We start from the raw sequence: 15,931 nt of genomic DNA on the forward strand, positions 1-15,931 counted from the left end.
GTACCTCTTCCCAAATGGTACACAAGGTTCCCCCTCGAGTTCATATGAAATTCTGAATGACCCCACATGGGATGGTGTTACCAAATTTCAGGCAGATGGGAGAAGACATTTCCATTTTATAGACAAATAAAGGCAAAACCCATTTCTGAGTATATGGCCTTTGCTTTCCTACTATATGGAGGTGAAATTCTGTTCTATTCCATTGCTTACCATCATGGTTACCCTCTGAAACAAACTTCTGACTCCTGACTTTGAGAATGTCTTGATCCAAGATGTTCAAAGCACCATCAATGGAACTTCCTAAGGCTCTCTAAGATGTGACTGTGTGCATAACAACTGAGCAAACTTAATACTTCATTTTGAAAACTTCATTGGCATAGGACCATTTGAAAATAATACTTTTTAGATATTAAAAGAAAAAAAAACAAAGCATGTTCATGCAGAATCCCACTGACAAATTACAAGTTGGTTCCCCTGTAATTACTAAAAGAACTGTCATTAATTCTGTTGCTTCCTGAATTCTCTGTAGAAAACAAGCAGATGCCGCAGACAGAACTGATTAGAACAATTGTGGCAGGTGGCGTATTCTGTTTGTTTCAGAACTGGAGACAGGCAGAAGTCGACTGGGGTGATTTATGCCACTTTACATTTAAATTCATGACTTCAAGACCATCAGTGCTCAGCTGATCTTCAGTCAGAACAACGTAATCATTGAAATCAATGATTACCTTCTTGTAATACAGGTGGTACACTTTGAGCTCTAGAAAGTGCTTGTTCTACCAAAACCGCTATACTGCTATAGAAGCAAACTGGGGAGCCTATTATCAGAGACAAGGTTTACACCTAGCATGCTGATATTAGCGATGGTGGTGTTACTGATTTTCAGCCGTGTTGTGGGCAAGGCTCATGTTATTCCATCTGCTGCTGTGGATAGCTACCCCATACTTCATAAGTATCTTCAGCCAGGAGACTTCATCCTCAGTGCCCTTGTATCTCAGACCTCTTTTGTTACAAGTGCCAAAGACTTCAAGTGCCGCCCTCCTGGGATATTATCTGAACAATATGTGTATGTAATTGAAGACTTCTTTTTCTCTTAGCATGTGCCCAATTTATATTTTCTACCTGGATAATCATATCGGTGACTTTCACAAGTTGTTGAAGAGGTTGCGCATGACCATAGACAAACTCAGGAGTTGGTTATTGTGATAGTTTTGGTATGAAAGTATGTGGTGACCACGGTGCTATGACATCAAGTCTCCTAGCATGATGAGATCAATTGAAATGCATAAGTTTATTGGCAGACACAGATCACTTTGTGTTGCTTAGAACATGAACATTTAATGTTACACTTAATACATCAAAATCATGCATCCAAAACTTCTGTCCACTAGGTCATCTGTTTTTTTTCTTGATACTCACCTTTTCTAAATTAATATTAATGATCTATTTAGCAGCCTGGTTATATGACAGAGTTAAAGCTGATTATGTTCAACGAAACAATTCTTTTATTTATTTATTTTTTTAAATTATTATATTTTATTGAACTAAAATTGAACTAAAAAAAATTATTAATTGAAATTATTTTATTTCTTAATGGGATCTGTTCCTTCAACCAAACTAAACAACAGGATGCAAAATATACTTTCAGACCAGGCAGATCTAATTCCCCCCTTTCGTTTGCATCTTGTATCTTGAGTTTGACCTGAGGTGCCTCCCCTGCCATATAATGTTTGATATGTCCTTCTGCTTTTGTTTAAACAAAGTATCATGTAACAGTATCAGAACTGCTTAAAATAAAAAAAAATAACATTCTTGGTGAAACATTCATTTTAATTTCCAAAATTCTATCCTAGTGTGTCAGTTGCAGTTTATTCCACCTTGAAAGGTCCTTTTTAACTTCCTTCCATCTTTTGACCTAATTACTTTGAAGTAACTTGCTATTCTGAAAAGACCCCTCCCAGGTATTTCACCTGTTTTTCAACCTTGAGTCCTGTTTTACTCATCAGTTTTTGTCATCCTTATATTTTTAGTTAAGACCTTTGTTTTCTATTTATTAATTTTCAACCCTGCCTAGGCACCAAACTCTCTCAGTTTGTTCAGCTGCTATAGCAGGGCTTTCCAATATCACTAGCAGATTGTCAGCAAATGCTCTTAGTTTGTATATCTCCTTTTTTAATTTTAATCCCTTCAATCCTGTCATCAACTCTTATCTTTTTATTTAATACTTCCAAGACAAGTATAAACAAGGCAGGAGAAAGTGGAAGTCCTTTTGTGGCTTCCCTTTGTATCTCACATGGTTTGGTTAAGTCTCCATTAACCATTATTTGTGCAGTTTGTAATGTATATATTGATTTCACCCATTTTACAAAATTCTGATCAAAGCCCATATTATCCAGTACCTCGAATAAAATGATCAAAGCAGCTCGTTTTTATTATGTTTTTTTATAGTATTCCCTTACATCTAATCTGTTTCTAACATTGTCCTTCAATTGTTCTTTAGGCAGGAAACCACATTGATCTTGATGAATAATTTCCTGTAGCACTGTTTTCAATCTATCTACTAAAATTGTATTAAAAATCTTATGGTCATTATTCAATAACAGAATTGGTTTGTAGTTCTCTGCCAAAGAATCATCTTGATTCTCTTCAGGCATTAAAGTTAAGAACATAAGAACATAAGAACAAGCCAGCTGGATCAGACCAAAGTCCATCTAGTCCAGCTCTCTGCTACTCGCAGTGGCCCACCAGGTGCCTTGGGGAGCTCACATGTAGGATGTGAACGCAATGGCCTTTTGCGGCTGTTGTTTCCGATCACCTGGTCTGTTGAGGGATTTGCAATCTCAGATCAAGGAGGATCAAGATTGGTAGCCATAAATCGACTTTTCCTACATAAATCTGTCCAAGCCCCTTTTAAAGCTAAGCCCCTTTTAAAGCCCCTTTTTAAAGTTATGTGGATAAAGTTTATAGTCTTCTGTAAAAAAAAATCTAAGATTTAACAATGCAACAGCAGTCTTAGTACTTCTATAGCTTAGTGGCATTAATTTTACCAACAAAAGAATTTTTGTGTGCCATGCAAACTCTAAGGCCCCTTCCGCACACACAAAATAATGCGTTTTCAAACCACTTTCACAACTGTTTGCAAGTGGATTTTGCCATTCCGCACAGCTTCAAAGAGCACTGAAAGCAGTTTGAAAGTGCATTATTCTGCATGTGCGGAATGAGCCTAAATCTTTATTGTAGGTTCATACGTCAGAATTACCAGCACATAATGGCTTTGGCATTTGCTGTCAAGGAGATCAATGAAAATCCACAGATCTTGCAAAATCTCACCCTGGGGTTCCATATCTATGACAGCTACCTGAATCCAAGATTGACGTATCGTGCTGCTCTGCAACATATTTCCCCAAGGAAAAGGTTTGTCCCCAACTACAGGTGTGATCTTCAGGACAACGTGCAAGCAGTTCTTGTGGACATTAATTCAGATAATTCACAAATTGTCCATAATCTTTTGAGCATCTACAAGATTCCACAGGTAAGCAATTGGTGTGGAATACATAGGTTTGCCAAGTATTTACCTGCAGCACTACAAACCAGATTAACAGCCCAAGCTGGATGGGGCTGGCAGCCAGGGACAGCGCTTCTCCTGTGCCACCCTGCCCCTCACATAAGAACATAAGAACAAGCCAGCTGGATTAGAACAGAGTCCATCTAAGTTCAGCTCTCTGCTATTCACAGTGGCCCACCAGGTGCCTTTGGGAGCTCACAGGCAGGATGTGAAAGCAATGGCCTTAAGAACATAAGAACAAGCCAGCTGGATCAGACCAGAGTCCATCTAGTCCAGCACTCTGCTACTCGCAGTGGCCCACCAGGTGCCTTTGGGAGCTCACAGGCAGGATGTGAAAGCAATGGCCTTAAGAACATAAGAACAAGCCAGCTGGATCAGACCAGAGTCCATCTAAGTTCAGCTCTCTGCTACTCGCAGTGGCCCACCAGGTGCCTTTGGGAGCTCACCCTTTCAAATGGTTTTCCTGCAACACAAGGCCCAAAAGGTTTTTTTACAAAAAACTTACTTGAAATTCCCCCATAGGAGAAAGTAGAGAAACGCAGCAGAAAACATGATGTACCTCTGGTAAAAGGGGACTGAACGGATGGTGGAAGCCATGTAAGGTTGGCTCCACCAGTGGGAACGCCCTCACCACACCTTGCCACACCGGCTTAGCTTCGGGTAGCATGGGAGAACTGATGGAGAATTGGGTGCCATGGCTGGGCATCCCAGGGCCTCAGAGAAGCTGGGCACCAATGGGTTTGGCTCTCCGGATTGTGCTGCCCATAATGGTCTGATTTAATCTGTTTTGTTTGACAAAAAAAAGATAGTGTAAGCATTTCTTTACATATTCTTTGCTGCTTTTATACTTCTCCGTGTTAATATTCATGTCTGAGGAATTCTGGGTGGATGTTCTGAAGAGAATCTTATTTTCTTTTCAAAAAAATGCCTTAAATTCATGATTAAAATTACTTACAAGCAGTATGCAGTTTATATGACAATATGTACATTTCTGGAGTGAGTAAACAGCTTTCGATGGTTGATTCCTACACTCATAGCCTACTCTGGTTTGAACCATATAACATTGCTGAATAACAGTTCCATTGTGCATCAATGAGGCTAAAGTTGACTTGGTTCCCTTCAGTGGGGGGCGATTCCAGGCTGTCTGCACAGCAACTGAGTTGGCCCCCTGGAACCAAGCTAAGTGGGCGGGATCATCTTGGTGCCTGTTTCGCTCTTCAATCGTGATTGGCACTTGTGTTATGGTGGGAAACGGGAGCGTTCTTTTCTTTTTTTACAGCTTTTACAGTTTACAGTTTACAGTTACATGCACTTTCTGCCCGCCACGACTCTCCCGTTCTGCGCATGCCACAAAAGCGGCTCGTGATTGGTTGAACAGATGAGGTGTCATTTCAATGCGTCCGCACTTCAAAGCTTCGAAGTGGTATCGACCTTGTTCCAGCAGAAAGGGGCAGTTCATAGCTGCGACAGGGATGTCGCAGTTCTGAGGGGGGGGGGGACTGAGACAAAACAACGTTGAGCTCGGTAGCAGTGGGAATTCACTGAGGCGAACCTAAGTAGAAATCAGTACAACTCTGTCAGTACGGAAAGCCCCAGTGTCAGATATTTTCCATTGATTAGAAAATACAGTTTGGGGAGAAAATACAGTCTTGTCACATACTCCAGTTATCTCAGAAATAGCATCATGTCCCAGGATAAGCTCCCATATAATTAAACCAAGCCATGAACCACAACTTTAATGAGTGGTGGGATTCAAACAGTGGCGTAGCGCCAATGGGGCTGGGCGGGGCACGACGGGGGCGTGGCCGGGCATTATGGGGGTGGGGCATTAATAATTTCTCTGTTACTGTAAAACACCTTCACTGAATGGCCAGTTGCACAGACTCTGCAAAAGCACAAAATGGCGGTTGTGAGGATAGGTCTCCTCCCCTCCCCCTCTTCCGACAGAAAGCAAAAAATGATTTGACCCAATTTTGGCCAAAAAAAAATCGCTAATTTAGTTTTATCTGAAAAAAACTGGGTTGAGCAGAAATAAAACATCCTGAGGGCATTTTATGGAAACAGTTGTGAAGAGTGTTTCCTTAAAATGCTTCCCCCCCCCCCCGTGGTGGGATTCAAATAATTTAACAACTGGTTCCGGTAGTGGGATTCAAATAATTTAACAACTGGTTGCATACAAGCACCATTTTAACAAACGGTTCTGCTGAAGTGGTGTGAACCGGCTGAACCCCACCACTGTGTCCCCCCCCCCATTCTCAGAACATTTTATTGAAAGGGCCATATAGAAAGAACTGTGAGTTTAGCCTTATTCTGTTAATGTTGAGATAAATTATTGTTCATTTATGGCTTGAAGAAAAGCTACCTCCACTTTTGCCACTAATCTCACCAAAACATTTAATTTAAAAAGTAATATATTAAGGTAATATGAATTGGTTCTTATAGCTTAATGTATTTTCATTGGATTTTGGGTTTGACAAGGTCAGCCAATGACTAGCTACTCTCAATGTTATTTATTTTTGTATCAGATTATGTTCCTATATACTTCTTATGGCCCTCATTCCTATATACTTCTTATGGTCCTCATTAAATATATCATTGCACACCCATGCACCTCTCTCATTTTGAAAATGTATCTTTAGATCTTGTATGGTCGTACTCCCATGATGATGGATAACACACTGCTCCCATTCTTGTATAATATGGTCCCAAATGAAACCCAGCAGTACTTGGGAATTCTCCAATTGCTTCTGCATTTCAACTGGACATGGATTGGATTCTTCACTCTGATTGGTGTGAATTTAGAATGGTTCATGCAGAGGATGTTCCCCATCTTTTCCCAGCATGGCATCTGTTTTGCCTTCATGCATTCACAGTCCAGTATTGAAGGCAATGATTACATGGAAGGCTATCTGAAAAGCTTTTCAAAACTGTATGAAAAAATGATGGGGAGTGACTCCAACATAATTATCTTCAATGGACAATCTCGTAGCTTTATGGTTGCCAGTGGTTTGATAGAATTAACACACACTAAATATATGGTACCAAAACCAAAAGGTAAAGTCTGGATTGTAACAGCTCACATGGAATTAAAAACCTATGACAACCCTATAGGCTGTGATGTGCAAACATTCCACGGCATGATATCAGTTGCAATTCACTCCAGTGAACTTCAGGGATTCCAAGAATTTTTTAAGAGCAGAAAGCCGTCCAGTGCGGAGGGAGATGTGTTTCTTAAGGACTTCTGGTCATACACATTTCATTGTGCGTTACCAAATTCGGTTCTGGGCAATGTGCATCAGGCTAATTGCACAGGAGATGAGACCCTGAAGGACCTTCCTGCATTTGAAGTGAGCATGACTGGCCACAGCTACAGCATCTACAATGCGGTCTATGTTGTTGCTTACGCTTTGCAAGCTATGCATTCTTCAAAAGTTGGAGCAAAGATGCAAGGAGAGAGAAAGAAGCTGCCAAATCAGCAACCTTGGCAGGTAATCTGGAGTATTTTTAAAACAAGTGATCCATCACTTACCTGAAGCAACTTTATTACATGCATAATGTAGGAGATGTACACTTTACAGCAGTGCCATTGGGAGTAACATAGGTGCCTCCAGTGTGAGAGTGGATGTGACAGGCAAACTAGATGCTACAGCAGAGAACATTTATAAATGTATAACAAGCTGTAGTTGTGTTAAAGGAACCCATTTTCCCGTTCACATATGTTCCGTGCAGACAGTGACTGGAACCTACAGAAACAATCCAGGCAAATAATGCACTTCTTGTCCGGCTGTTCGCTCGGGAATGGCTCCAATCTGTGATTCTTCCAAAGGATCATTTGTTTAGCAATTTTCCAAAAAAAAACCAGGTTTGGGGAAATAACATGGGGGAGACTCATTTGGGAGAGGGGACTGTGTGAAGCCCCTCCCCCCAAAAACCAAGTTCTATATCATCCTACACCTGTGTTTCTTGGCCTGTGCGGAAGGGGTCCAAGATACCTCATCACATATATTGGAGATAGCAAGTCAAAAATGTAAACTACCTGGGCATTCGCTTCCAGTTTAACCTAAAATGGACCGCCCACTATAATCACATCTTATCTACTGCCAACCAGAGCGCTGCAGCAATAAGACATTTTTTCTACACCCAAGGCAGCCAATGTGCTCCAGCAGTGGTAAGAGCCTTCCGAGGTAGATTGATGTCTCAGGTGTTATATGGCGCTCCTATCTGGCTAAACAGCATGCTAAAGCCTCTCCAAAAAATACAATCAAGCTTTCTACGTAAGCTTCTCAGAATATCTAATAGCGTGTCATACTGTTCTTTGAGTGCGGAAACAGGCTCAACTCTACTCGAGACACAAATTGGGCTACATTCATTAAGATATTGGGCACGCTTGCATTTTCGCTCTAAACCGGACAGTTTAACCTAACGTATGCTCTCTGATCCATTTCTCTCTTCCTGGAGCTCCCAGATCACATCCAAAATAGATTCACTGTGCTTCGTACTGGATTGTTTTTAACAACATGGATGAAAAACAAACTGTTAGCCTTTTGTCACAAAGGCTAATTGATATGGAAATACAGATACTATCTCCCCACCATAGGAAAGACATTTTACCTGAGGGGTCCATCAGCATTTTTCTTCACCTTATCTGAGACGTATTTTAATGTTAGCTCAACTGAATGTGCTCCCTTCGGCTGTTCTGAGCGGCAGGTATCAAAGGATTCCGTATCATAAAAGAACCTGCCCCTGCCCACGGAAAGCCATCGAATCAGTCGATCATGTCCTACTAGACCAGGGGTAGGGAACCTGCAGCTCTCCAGATGTTCAGGAACTACAATTCCCATCAGCCCCTACCAGCATGGCCAATTGGCCATGCTGACAGAGGCTGATGGGAATTGTAGTTCCTGAACATCCGGAGAGCCGCAGGTTCCCTACCCCTGTACTAGACTGTGATATTTATGCCTCTCTCAAAAGTCAGTATATCGATCCCCATATCCAGAACCGTGTCCTACTCGGCCAAGGCAAAGACCTTCTATTTGCTCTGTGACCAATTCCCCCAGAGATCTTTGGACATAGCAAATGTTTTGGCACAGGCCCAGCAGATTCGATCCACGCTCTCTCCAACTATCCTTTAATCAACAATCCTGATACAATGGCTGAACATATTTTATTTTTTTCTTATTTTTCTAACTTTTGTATTTATGCCAATAAAAGGTGGTGATGATGATGATGATAGCAGTTTCTTTATGATTTATTTAAATTTCTAGTCCTGAAGCGGAGTGACATAATTTACTAGGGATATTTTTCCTACTTCCACCTTCGGCTGTAAAGTGGGGAGGAGGCTATAGGATTCTTTCTTCTTGGAAAGAATCTGTCATCCTTTCATCTCATGCCTAACCATGCTTTAAATTTCCTCTTAATTTCCTGGATCTTGGGTAACAGGAAATGAGACCTGTAATTAGGATATTAATTTCCTTCAGTGTCATCTGACAAAAATGTTCCAAATCCAATAGAAATACAAGGCTGGTCACCAAGAAGACGTAAATCTTCATACTCAAATTGAAAAATAATAAAATAGCCCATTAAAAACTCCACTGAACCCATCATTCTCACTGGTGAATGTAGACATAGGAGGTGGTGGTGTTCATTGTTATTGGGTTGTTTTTTTTTAGCTGCAGACTTCTATTTCATTTTTCAATGTAGCTCCATCACTTTCTTCGACGCGTCTCATTCAACAACAGTGCAGGAGACCGGATTTCCTTTGACCACAATGGAGAACTGATAGCAGATTTGGATATTATCAGCTGGTTAACATTTCCCAACCAGTCTTTTGTTCGAGTGAAAGTTGGCCGGATTCCTCCCCAGGCACATTCAGCACAAAAACCTTGGATAGACGAAGAATCCATGGTTTGGCCCACCCGATTTAACCAGGTAGGATGGAGAAACAGCCTTTTTAGCAAATATGGTGCAGTGGAATGAAGGATTGTGTATGTATGTATGTGTGTATGTGTGTGCGCACATTCAGGAAGGTTCTCTCATCATTCCTTGGAAACTAGCAGTGGCTGGGGGCTCTCTTTATCCTTAGGAATTTCAAGCTAGGGGTGTGGATTCAGTAAAATCAAAAAGGAGGGGAGAAAAGTTAAAAACCCTCACCTTGTCTGTCTTGGAAGGGAAGGGGGCAGTGGTGGGATTCAAATAATTTAACAACTGGTTGTTTACAAGCACCATTTTAACAACTGGTTCTGCTGAAGTGGTGCAAACTGGCTGAATCCCACCACTGGAAGGGGGGTTATTGAAGAAGAGTTTGGATTTATATCCCCCTTTCTCTCCTGCAGGAGACTCAAAGGGGCTTACAATCTCCTTGCCCTTCCCCCCTCACAACAAACACCCTGTGAGGTAGGTGGGACTGAGAGCTCCGAGAAGCTGTGACTAGCCCAAGGTCACCCAGCTGGCGTGTGTGGGAGTGTACAGGCTAATCTGAATTCCCCAGATAAGCCTCCACAGCTCAGGCGGCAGAGCAGGGAATCAAACCTGGTTCCTCCAGATTAGATACACAAGCTCTTAACCTCCTACACCACTGCTGCTCCCTACCTATTTCCCAATTAACCTCCTACGCCACTGCTGCTCCCTACCTATTGCCCAATTAAGGCAACAATACAAGGGACTGCATAACAGATCCTGAAAAATGCTGATAGTTTTCAGGGCTCATTTGACCTGCCATCTGAAAAATAAAATAAAAAAGGAAACCCATTTGTCCACTTCCTCCTTTACCTCCAGCCTGGTCATGTCCAGCACTGAATTGGCATACTACCTCCAAAGTCAGCATGAAGTTCAGGGGTGGTGCATGCACTTTAACACTGGACTCAGCCTGGCCAGCCCAGTGCTCAACTGTGTGCCACCTACCTTCTAATTGCCTTCATGAGTCTCAGAGACAGCAGGTACCCTGTGTCCATCAGCTCTCTGTGGCCTGAGTCCTCCCAGAACAACATCAAGTTTGGAAACAGGCATTTTTTTTAATTTGGGCATAATAACCAGGAAAAAAATAAACATCAGTGTGATGGAATAATACTGTAAAACCTAGCAGCATCTAACAGCATCACACCTACATGGTAAAAAGGGTCTTTGATCAAATGGTCTTTGATCCACCGAATGGGGAAACCATGGAAATGTACCCAGGACAGGAAGATGCCCAAATAAGGCACTTCAAAGGTTTTGGAAACCTCATGGCAAGGGGGAAAAGTTTTCTTGGAGAGTAAGGGAACAAAGCCTAGGTGACTCTATCATGGGCTAAGCTAAGAGAAGCACCTCTTGGCTGGAGGTCCCAAGAGATCCACAAGAAGCATTCAGCTGGCCAATTTCTCTAAACGCATTTATGTTTTGTTTCTTTGTTTTGAACTTTTACAATAAATCTTTGAGAAATCAGCTGGTTGGAGTTATTGGAGAAAAGGACCCAGGTCTTTACTGAAATAAGCATTGGCTCTCCCAGGCTTGCTTTCATCATAATCAGCTTTTTTTCAGGTTTTGTCAAAACTTTCTGGGTCTATTACACCCAAACCTGAAAAATACAGAGAATGGAAAATGTGTACACCCCAATTTCAAGCCACTGCTCCAAGATAAATGCTCTGTTCTCTTGGTTTTAGGTACGACCCCTGTCTTTATGCAGTGAGAATTGCAATCCTGGGTATAGGATGACAAAGCGAGAAGGAGAGCCGTTCTGCTGTTATGATTGCATCCAATGTCCGGAAGGGACCATCTCTGTTCATCAAGGTAAGAGATTACAGTACAGAGTCATCAGATGTTAGAGAAATGTGCCTGAAAGATAAAGCAAGATGTAAAAGACAGCAAGGACTCAAGTTTGGGACGACAAGATAAAAAGAAACTGAAAGCTGGCAGCAAACATCGTATGCCCATATCAATGAAAACACACATTCACATACCCACTTCATATTCCAACATTGTTTCAAGGTAAAAAACACACACACTCACATTGGCCCCTTCCGCACGGGCCATAAACGGCACCATGGGGACGGCAAAAACGCCGTCCCCAGGGAGCCGTTCACACAGGCAGCGCTGCCAAAATGCAGCAGCGCTGACCTGGCTCACCTCCCCCTCCCCCAGGGCAGCGTCAGGCCATCTCCAAAAACCTCCCTCCTGGAGGGAGGTTTTTGGAACAACACCGCATTCCCGGTAGCGCGGTACGAACGGCACCGCCGGGAATGTGCTGTTTTCCCCGTCCGTCTCCCACACACCTCGTCACCGCCGTCGCCCTGCTGGCCTCCTAGGACCCTCCCTCGCTGCCCTCCGACTTCCAGGGGTTGGAGGACAGCGAGGGAGGGTCTTAGGAGGCCAGCAGGGCGACGACGGCAACGAGGTGAGTGGGAGATGGACGGGGAAGAGGCGGCTCCATGTGGAGCCCCCTCTCCTGTGCCGGCCTCTGCGGGGGCCGCTCGCACGCTCTTGTGCGGATGGCCCCCACCCCCTCCACCGGCAGAATTCCTGCCGGTGGGGAAGCGCTTGAAGGCCCGTGCGGAAAGGGCCATTTACACAGCAATGTACCATAACCCTCTGATATATATGGCAGGAACACGTACAGTGTGCTGATAGTCATGGAAAAGTCAAGTGAAAATATGCATTAAAATACCAGTTTGCAATCCTTTTGTAAACACATTGAAGTATCCGAGAGCAATTTTTATAAGTTTGACAATCCTTCTTACTATTTTAAATCAACTGGGAATCTTACTAGAATCTATTAGATGTTAGTTATGTGAAATGAAGTTCCTTAGCATTTAAAAAAAAAATTCAATTGAGTTACATCTTTTCTAAAGTTAGTTCACAAGCGAATGAACCAAAAGGGCAGTTTGTGTGACTTAAAACACCCTCTTCCTTTTGCAGACATGCCAGACTGTTCCAAATGCTCAGTTGGTTATTTTCCAAACAAGAAGCAGAACTACTGTATTCCCAAGATTGTAAGCTTCTTGACTTATGAAGAACCTTTTGGAGCTGGCTTTCTTCTTGTTGCTCTGACTCTGTCTTTGATCACATTCTTGGTACTTGGAATATTTATAAAGCACCATAACACCCCCATAGTGAAAGCCAACAACCATAATCTGACGTACACTCTTCTCAACTCGCTTCTGCTCTGCTTCCTCTGTGCCTTGCTATTCATTGGCAAACCTGGGAAGATAATGTGTCTTCTTCGCCAAACTGCCTTTGGCATCATTTTCTCCATTGCACTTTCTTCCGTGTTAGCAAAAACAATCACAGTAATTGTGGCTTTCATGGCCACCAAACCTGGAAGCCGGATGAGGAAATGGGTGGGGAAAAGGCTATCTGTTTCCATTGTTCTTTCCTGCTGTTGGATTCAAGTAGGTATTTGTATCATTTGGCTACTAAATTTTCCCCCTTTCCCAGATGTTGACATGCATTCAATGACAGAAGAAGTTGTATTGGAATGTAATGATGCCTCTCCTACCATGTTTTATTGTGTCTTGGGCTATATGGGCCTCCTGGCTAGCGTGAGCTTCCTAGTGGCTTTCATTGCAAGGAAGTTACCCAACAGTTTCAATGAAGCCAAGTTCATAACTTTCAGCATGCTGATCTTTTGCACCGTTTGGTTATCCTTTGTTCCAGCCTACCTGAGTATCAAAGGGAAATTTGTGGTGGCTGTTGAGATCTTCTCTATCTTAGCCTCCAGTGCTGGCTTACTGGGCTGTATCTTTTTTCCCAAATGCTACATTATTCTATTTAGATCTGAGTTGAATAACAGAGAACAGCTAAGAAGGAAAAATCAGTGAAGTAATTGTAACCACTTAAATAAATGTACTACATGATACTTTCACAACAATGAAGTGATTTCACGGAAGAGTAAATATTTACCCTTTCTACCAACACTATCTGCCATGAGCCAGCCTTCAGGAGATGAGGAATGAGACACAGAAGAAAGCATGGATCAACAACTGGCTCTTTAAGTAGAAATGGAAGCAAGAGATCCATCCCCGAGTCTGTTCCTACAAGCCCAGGAAGAGTCAGCCACAGAGTCTGATGCAATGCAGGTGGTAGAGCCATCAGAAGCTTCAGACAAGCTAATCATTGAGCCAGCTGCACAAAGGAGGCAAAGGACTGCAGTGAAATAGTAAAAAGAGAAGCACCCAAAATTGTAGCTTGACATGGCAGAAGGTTCTGTGAACTGTAAACACCAGCATAAGAGGAGGACTGAATCTTTCCAGGATTCTGGCCTTGTTGGCAAGCATGTCTTATATAAGCCTTGTCTATGCTTGGCTCTGTCTAGGTACAATGAGCGTGCTTCACATGGAAGCTCCACGCACCCAGTTCCTGGAAGAATTGGCAGAGACATTTGTTAGAGCTCCAACTTCTCAGAAATACAACCCCAGAGATGACACTTATCGTCATGAAGGGAGCGTGGTCAGGGATGCCTTGTCACAATTTCTTTTCAGGTGTAAGCCCAGATAGCAAAAGGGGGGGGGAGGGTTGCAGAAGTTGTTGGTATGAGATAGAACACTTTTGCTGTGTGAAGGCATGCTGTGGAGTTTTCACTTTGCAATTCTTGTGATTTTTTTTCCCCAAAAGTATTTTGCACTAGGTTGTGGTTGTGAACTTTTTTCTATGAAGATTATGAAATAAAGGCATTAGTTTTATAAAAAACCATGTGTTTTATTGTCACACCATTCTTCATGCATGGGTGGGTGGGGGAAAAAGGGTTCTGATCACAGCTCCTAGTATTAAGCACTTAATGTATTTGGGTGCTGTGTGGTTTCCGGGCTGTATGGCCGTGTTCTAGCAGCATTCTCTCCTGACGTTTCGCCTGCATCTGTGGCTGGCATCTTCAGAGGATCTGAAGATGCCAGCTTCTGTCCACAAGCCTTTACTAAGCAAACCGCCCTGAAGCACAAATATATCGATGCGGTCGTGAAAGCCTTTGACAATACACTTAATGTATTAATTGTTTTTTTTTAAGCAGAGGTGCAGCATGGCCTGTGATTCTTGACTACAGGGTAGGAAACTCATGAGAAGAAGGTGTAGTTTGGGGACAGTCCAAATGCACAGATCCCACATGGTGTCCAAATGCTAGGATTACCACCACCAGGGTAGGAAAACTCCTGGTGAATTAGGGGTAAAGCAAGGTGGGTATGGACATTGGCGAGGGAGTAAATGGGAGTGGTGTGCAGAGCATGTTCTTGAAGAAGCCGTGTCCTAAGAGGAAATGATCTCCGTACTTCACAATACAGGGGAAATTCCTGGGTAATTTTGGGCTCCACCTGAAGATTGCCAATCTGCTGAGAAAACAGCATTGCTCCCCAGAGGCATAGCTACAAGGGGGGAGCCCTGGGGGGGGTGTCGCACCAGGCTCCTGCCTGGGGGAAAAAAAATTTAAGATTTGTTTTTTTGTATTTTTAGTGCTTTTCAGTTTTTGGCCTGCAGGGGGCGCAGTTTTAAGGCTAGCAGTACCAAAATTTCAGGGAGTTTTTGGGGGACTCTCCTGATGATGCCACCCATGTTAGGTGAAGTTTGGTTCAGAGTCCCAAAGTTATGGACTCCCAAAGGGGTTGCCCATCCCACATTGTTTCCAATAGGGAGCTAATAGGAGATGGGGGCTGCGCTTTTGAGAGTCCTTTCAGACCTGAACAAACACAAACTAAATGCTGGTATCATCAGGATAATCTCAAAAGGCCACCCTGAGAATGTTTATGCTACTGTAGCCCACAAAACTGTGCCTACCAACTGAAATCTAAAAAACACAAACCAACATGGGAAAGGGCAGCAGAACTGATTTTGCACTGGGCTCCATTTTCTCTAGCTACGCCTCTGTTGCTCCCCCACATGTCTTTTTTGATGGAAGATGCAGGGGAAATGCCCCCTGTTACTCATCTGAAACTCGCTGTGGGATCAATCTCCTATAAGCACAGTTTTTTTAAAAATTGGGTTACCCCAAGTCCAGTTTTCAGTAGTGTGAACCCCAACAATTTTGCTGACAACACAATGGGATCTTTCTAGCTTATCTGAGGTTTCAAAGGAGGTTGCAAAATCAAATCACCACATTTTCCTGCCTCCACCCTTGTTATGCTTTTTCCTCTTGCCACCTCTTCAGTGGAATAAATATCTATGATTCTGAGGAAGGAATAGTAGTGAAAGAGAAGTAAATGGAAATGACAGGGGGGGCTTTTTTCCATATCTGCCAAAGAGAGCATTGATATGAAGATGCTCAACTTGAATCTAGGTGATATATTGGTGACCATCATGGCTACCCTAAAAAACAAATTTGTTTCTTTAATGACTGCTGACTTTAATATTACCTTGATTTAAGAAGAAGAAGACTGGAAGATGGCCAATGTCACACAAATCTTTAAGAAA

The 15,931-nt window shown here is 42.7% G+C and overlaps 1 protein-coding gene across 1 annotated transcript; it reads left to right on the plus strand.

The window, feature by feature from the left end:
- The first annotated feature begins 863 nt into the window (after positions 1 to 863).
- On the plus strand, positions 864 to 13,356 carry LOC125444226 (vomeronasal type-2 receptor 26-like). Its single transcript, XM_048516659.1, has 6 exons — positions 864 to 1,066; positions 3,241 to 3,532; positions 6,205 to 7,053; positions 9,266 to 9,493; positions 11,203 to 11,329; positions 12,455 to 13,356. The coding sequence occupies exons 1-6, from the start codon at positions 864 to 866 to the stop codon at positions 13,354 to 13,356; spliced, it is 2,601 nt and encodes an 866-aa protein (XP_048372616.1).
- Positions 13,357 to 15,931: the final 2,575 nt, after the last annotated feature.

Source organism: Sphaerodactylus townsendi, linkage group LG15 (assembly GCF_021028975.2).
Source record: "Sphaerodactylus townsendi isolate TG3544 linkage group LG15, MPM_Stown_v2.3, whole genome shotgun sequence".
NCBI classification, from domain to species: Eukaryota; Metazoa; Chordata; class Lepidosauria; order Squamata; family Sphaerodactylidae; genus Sphaerodactylus; species Sphaerodactylus townsendi.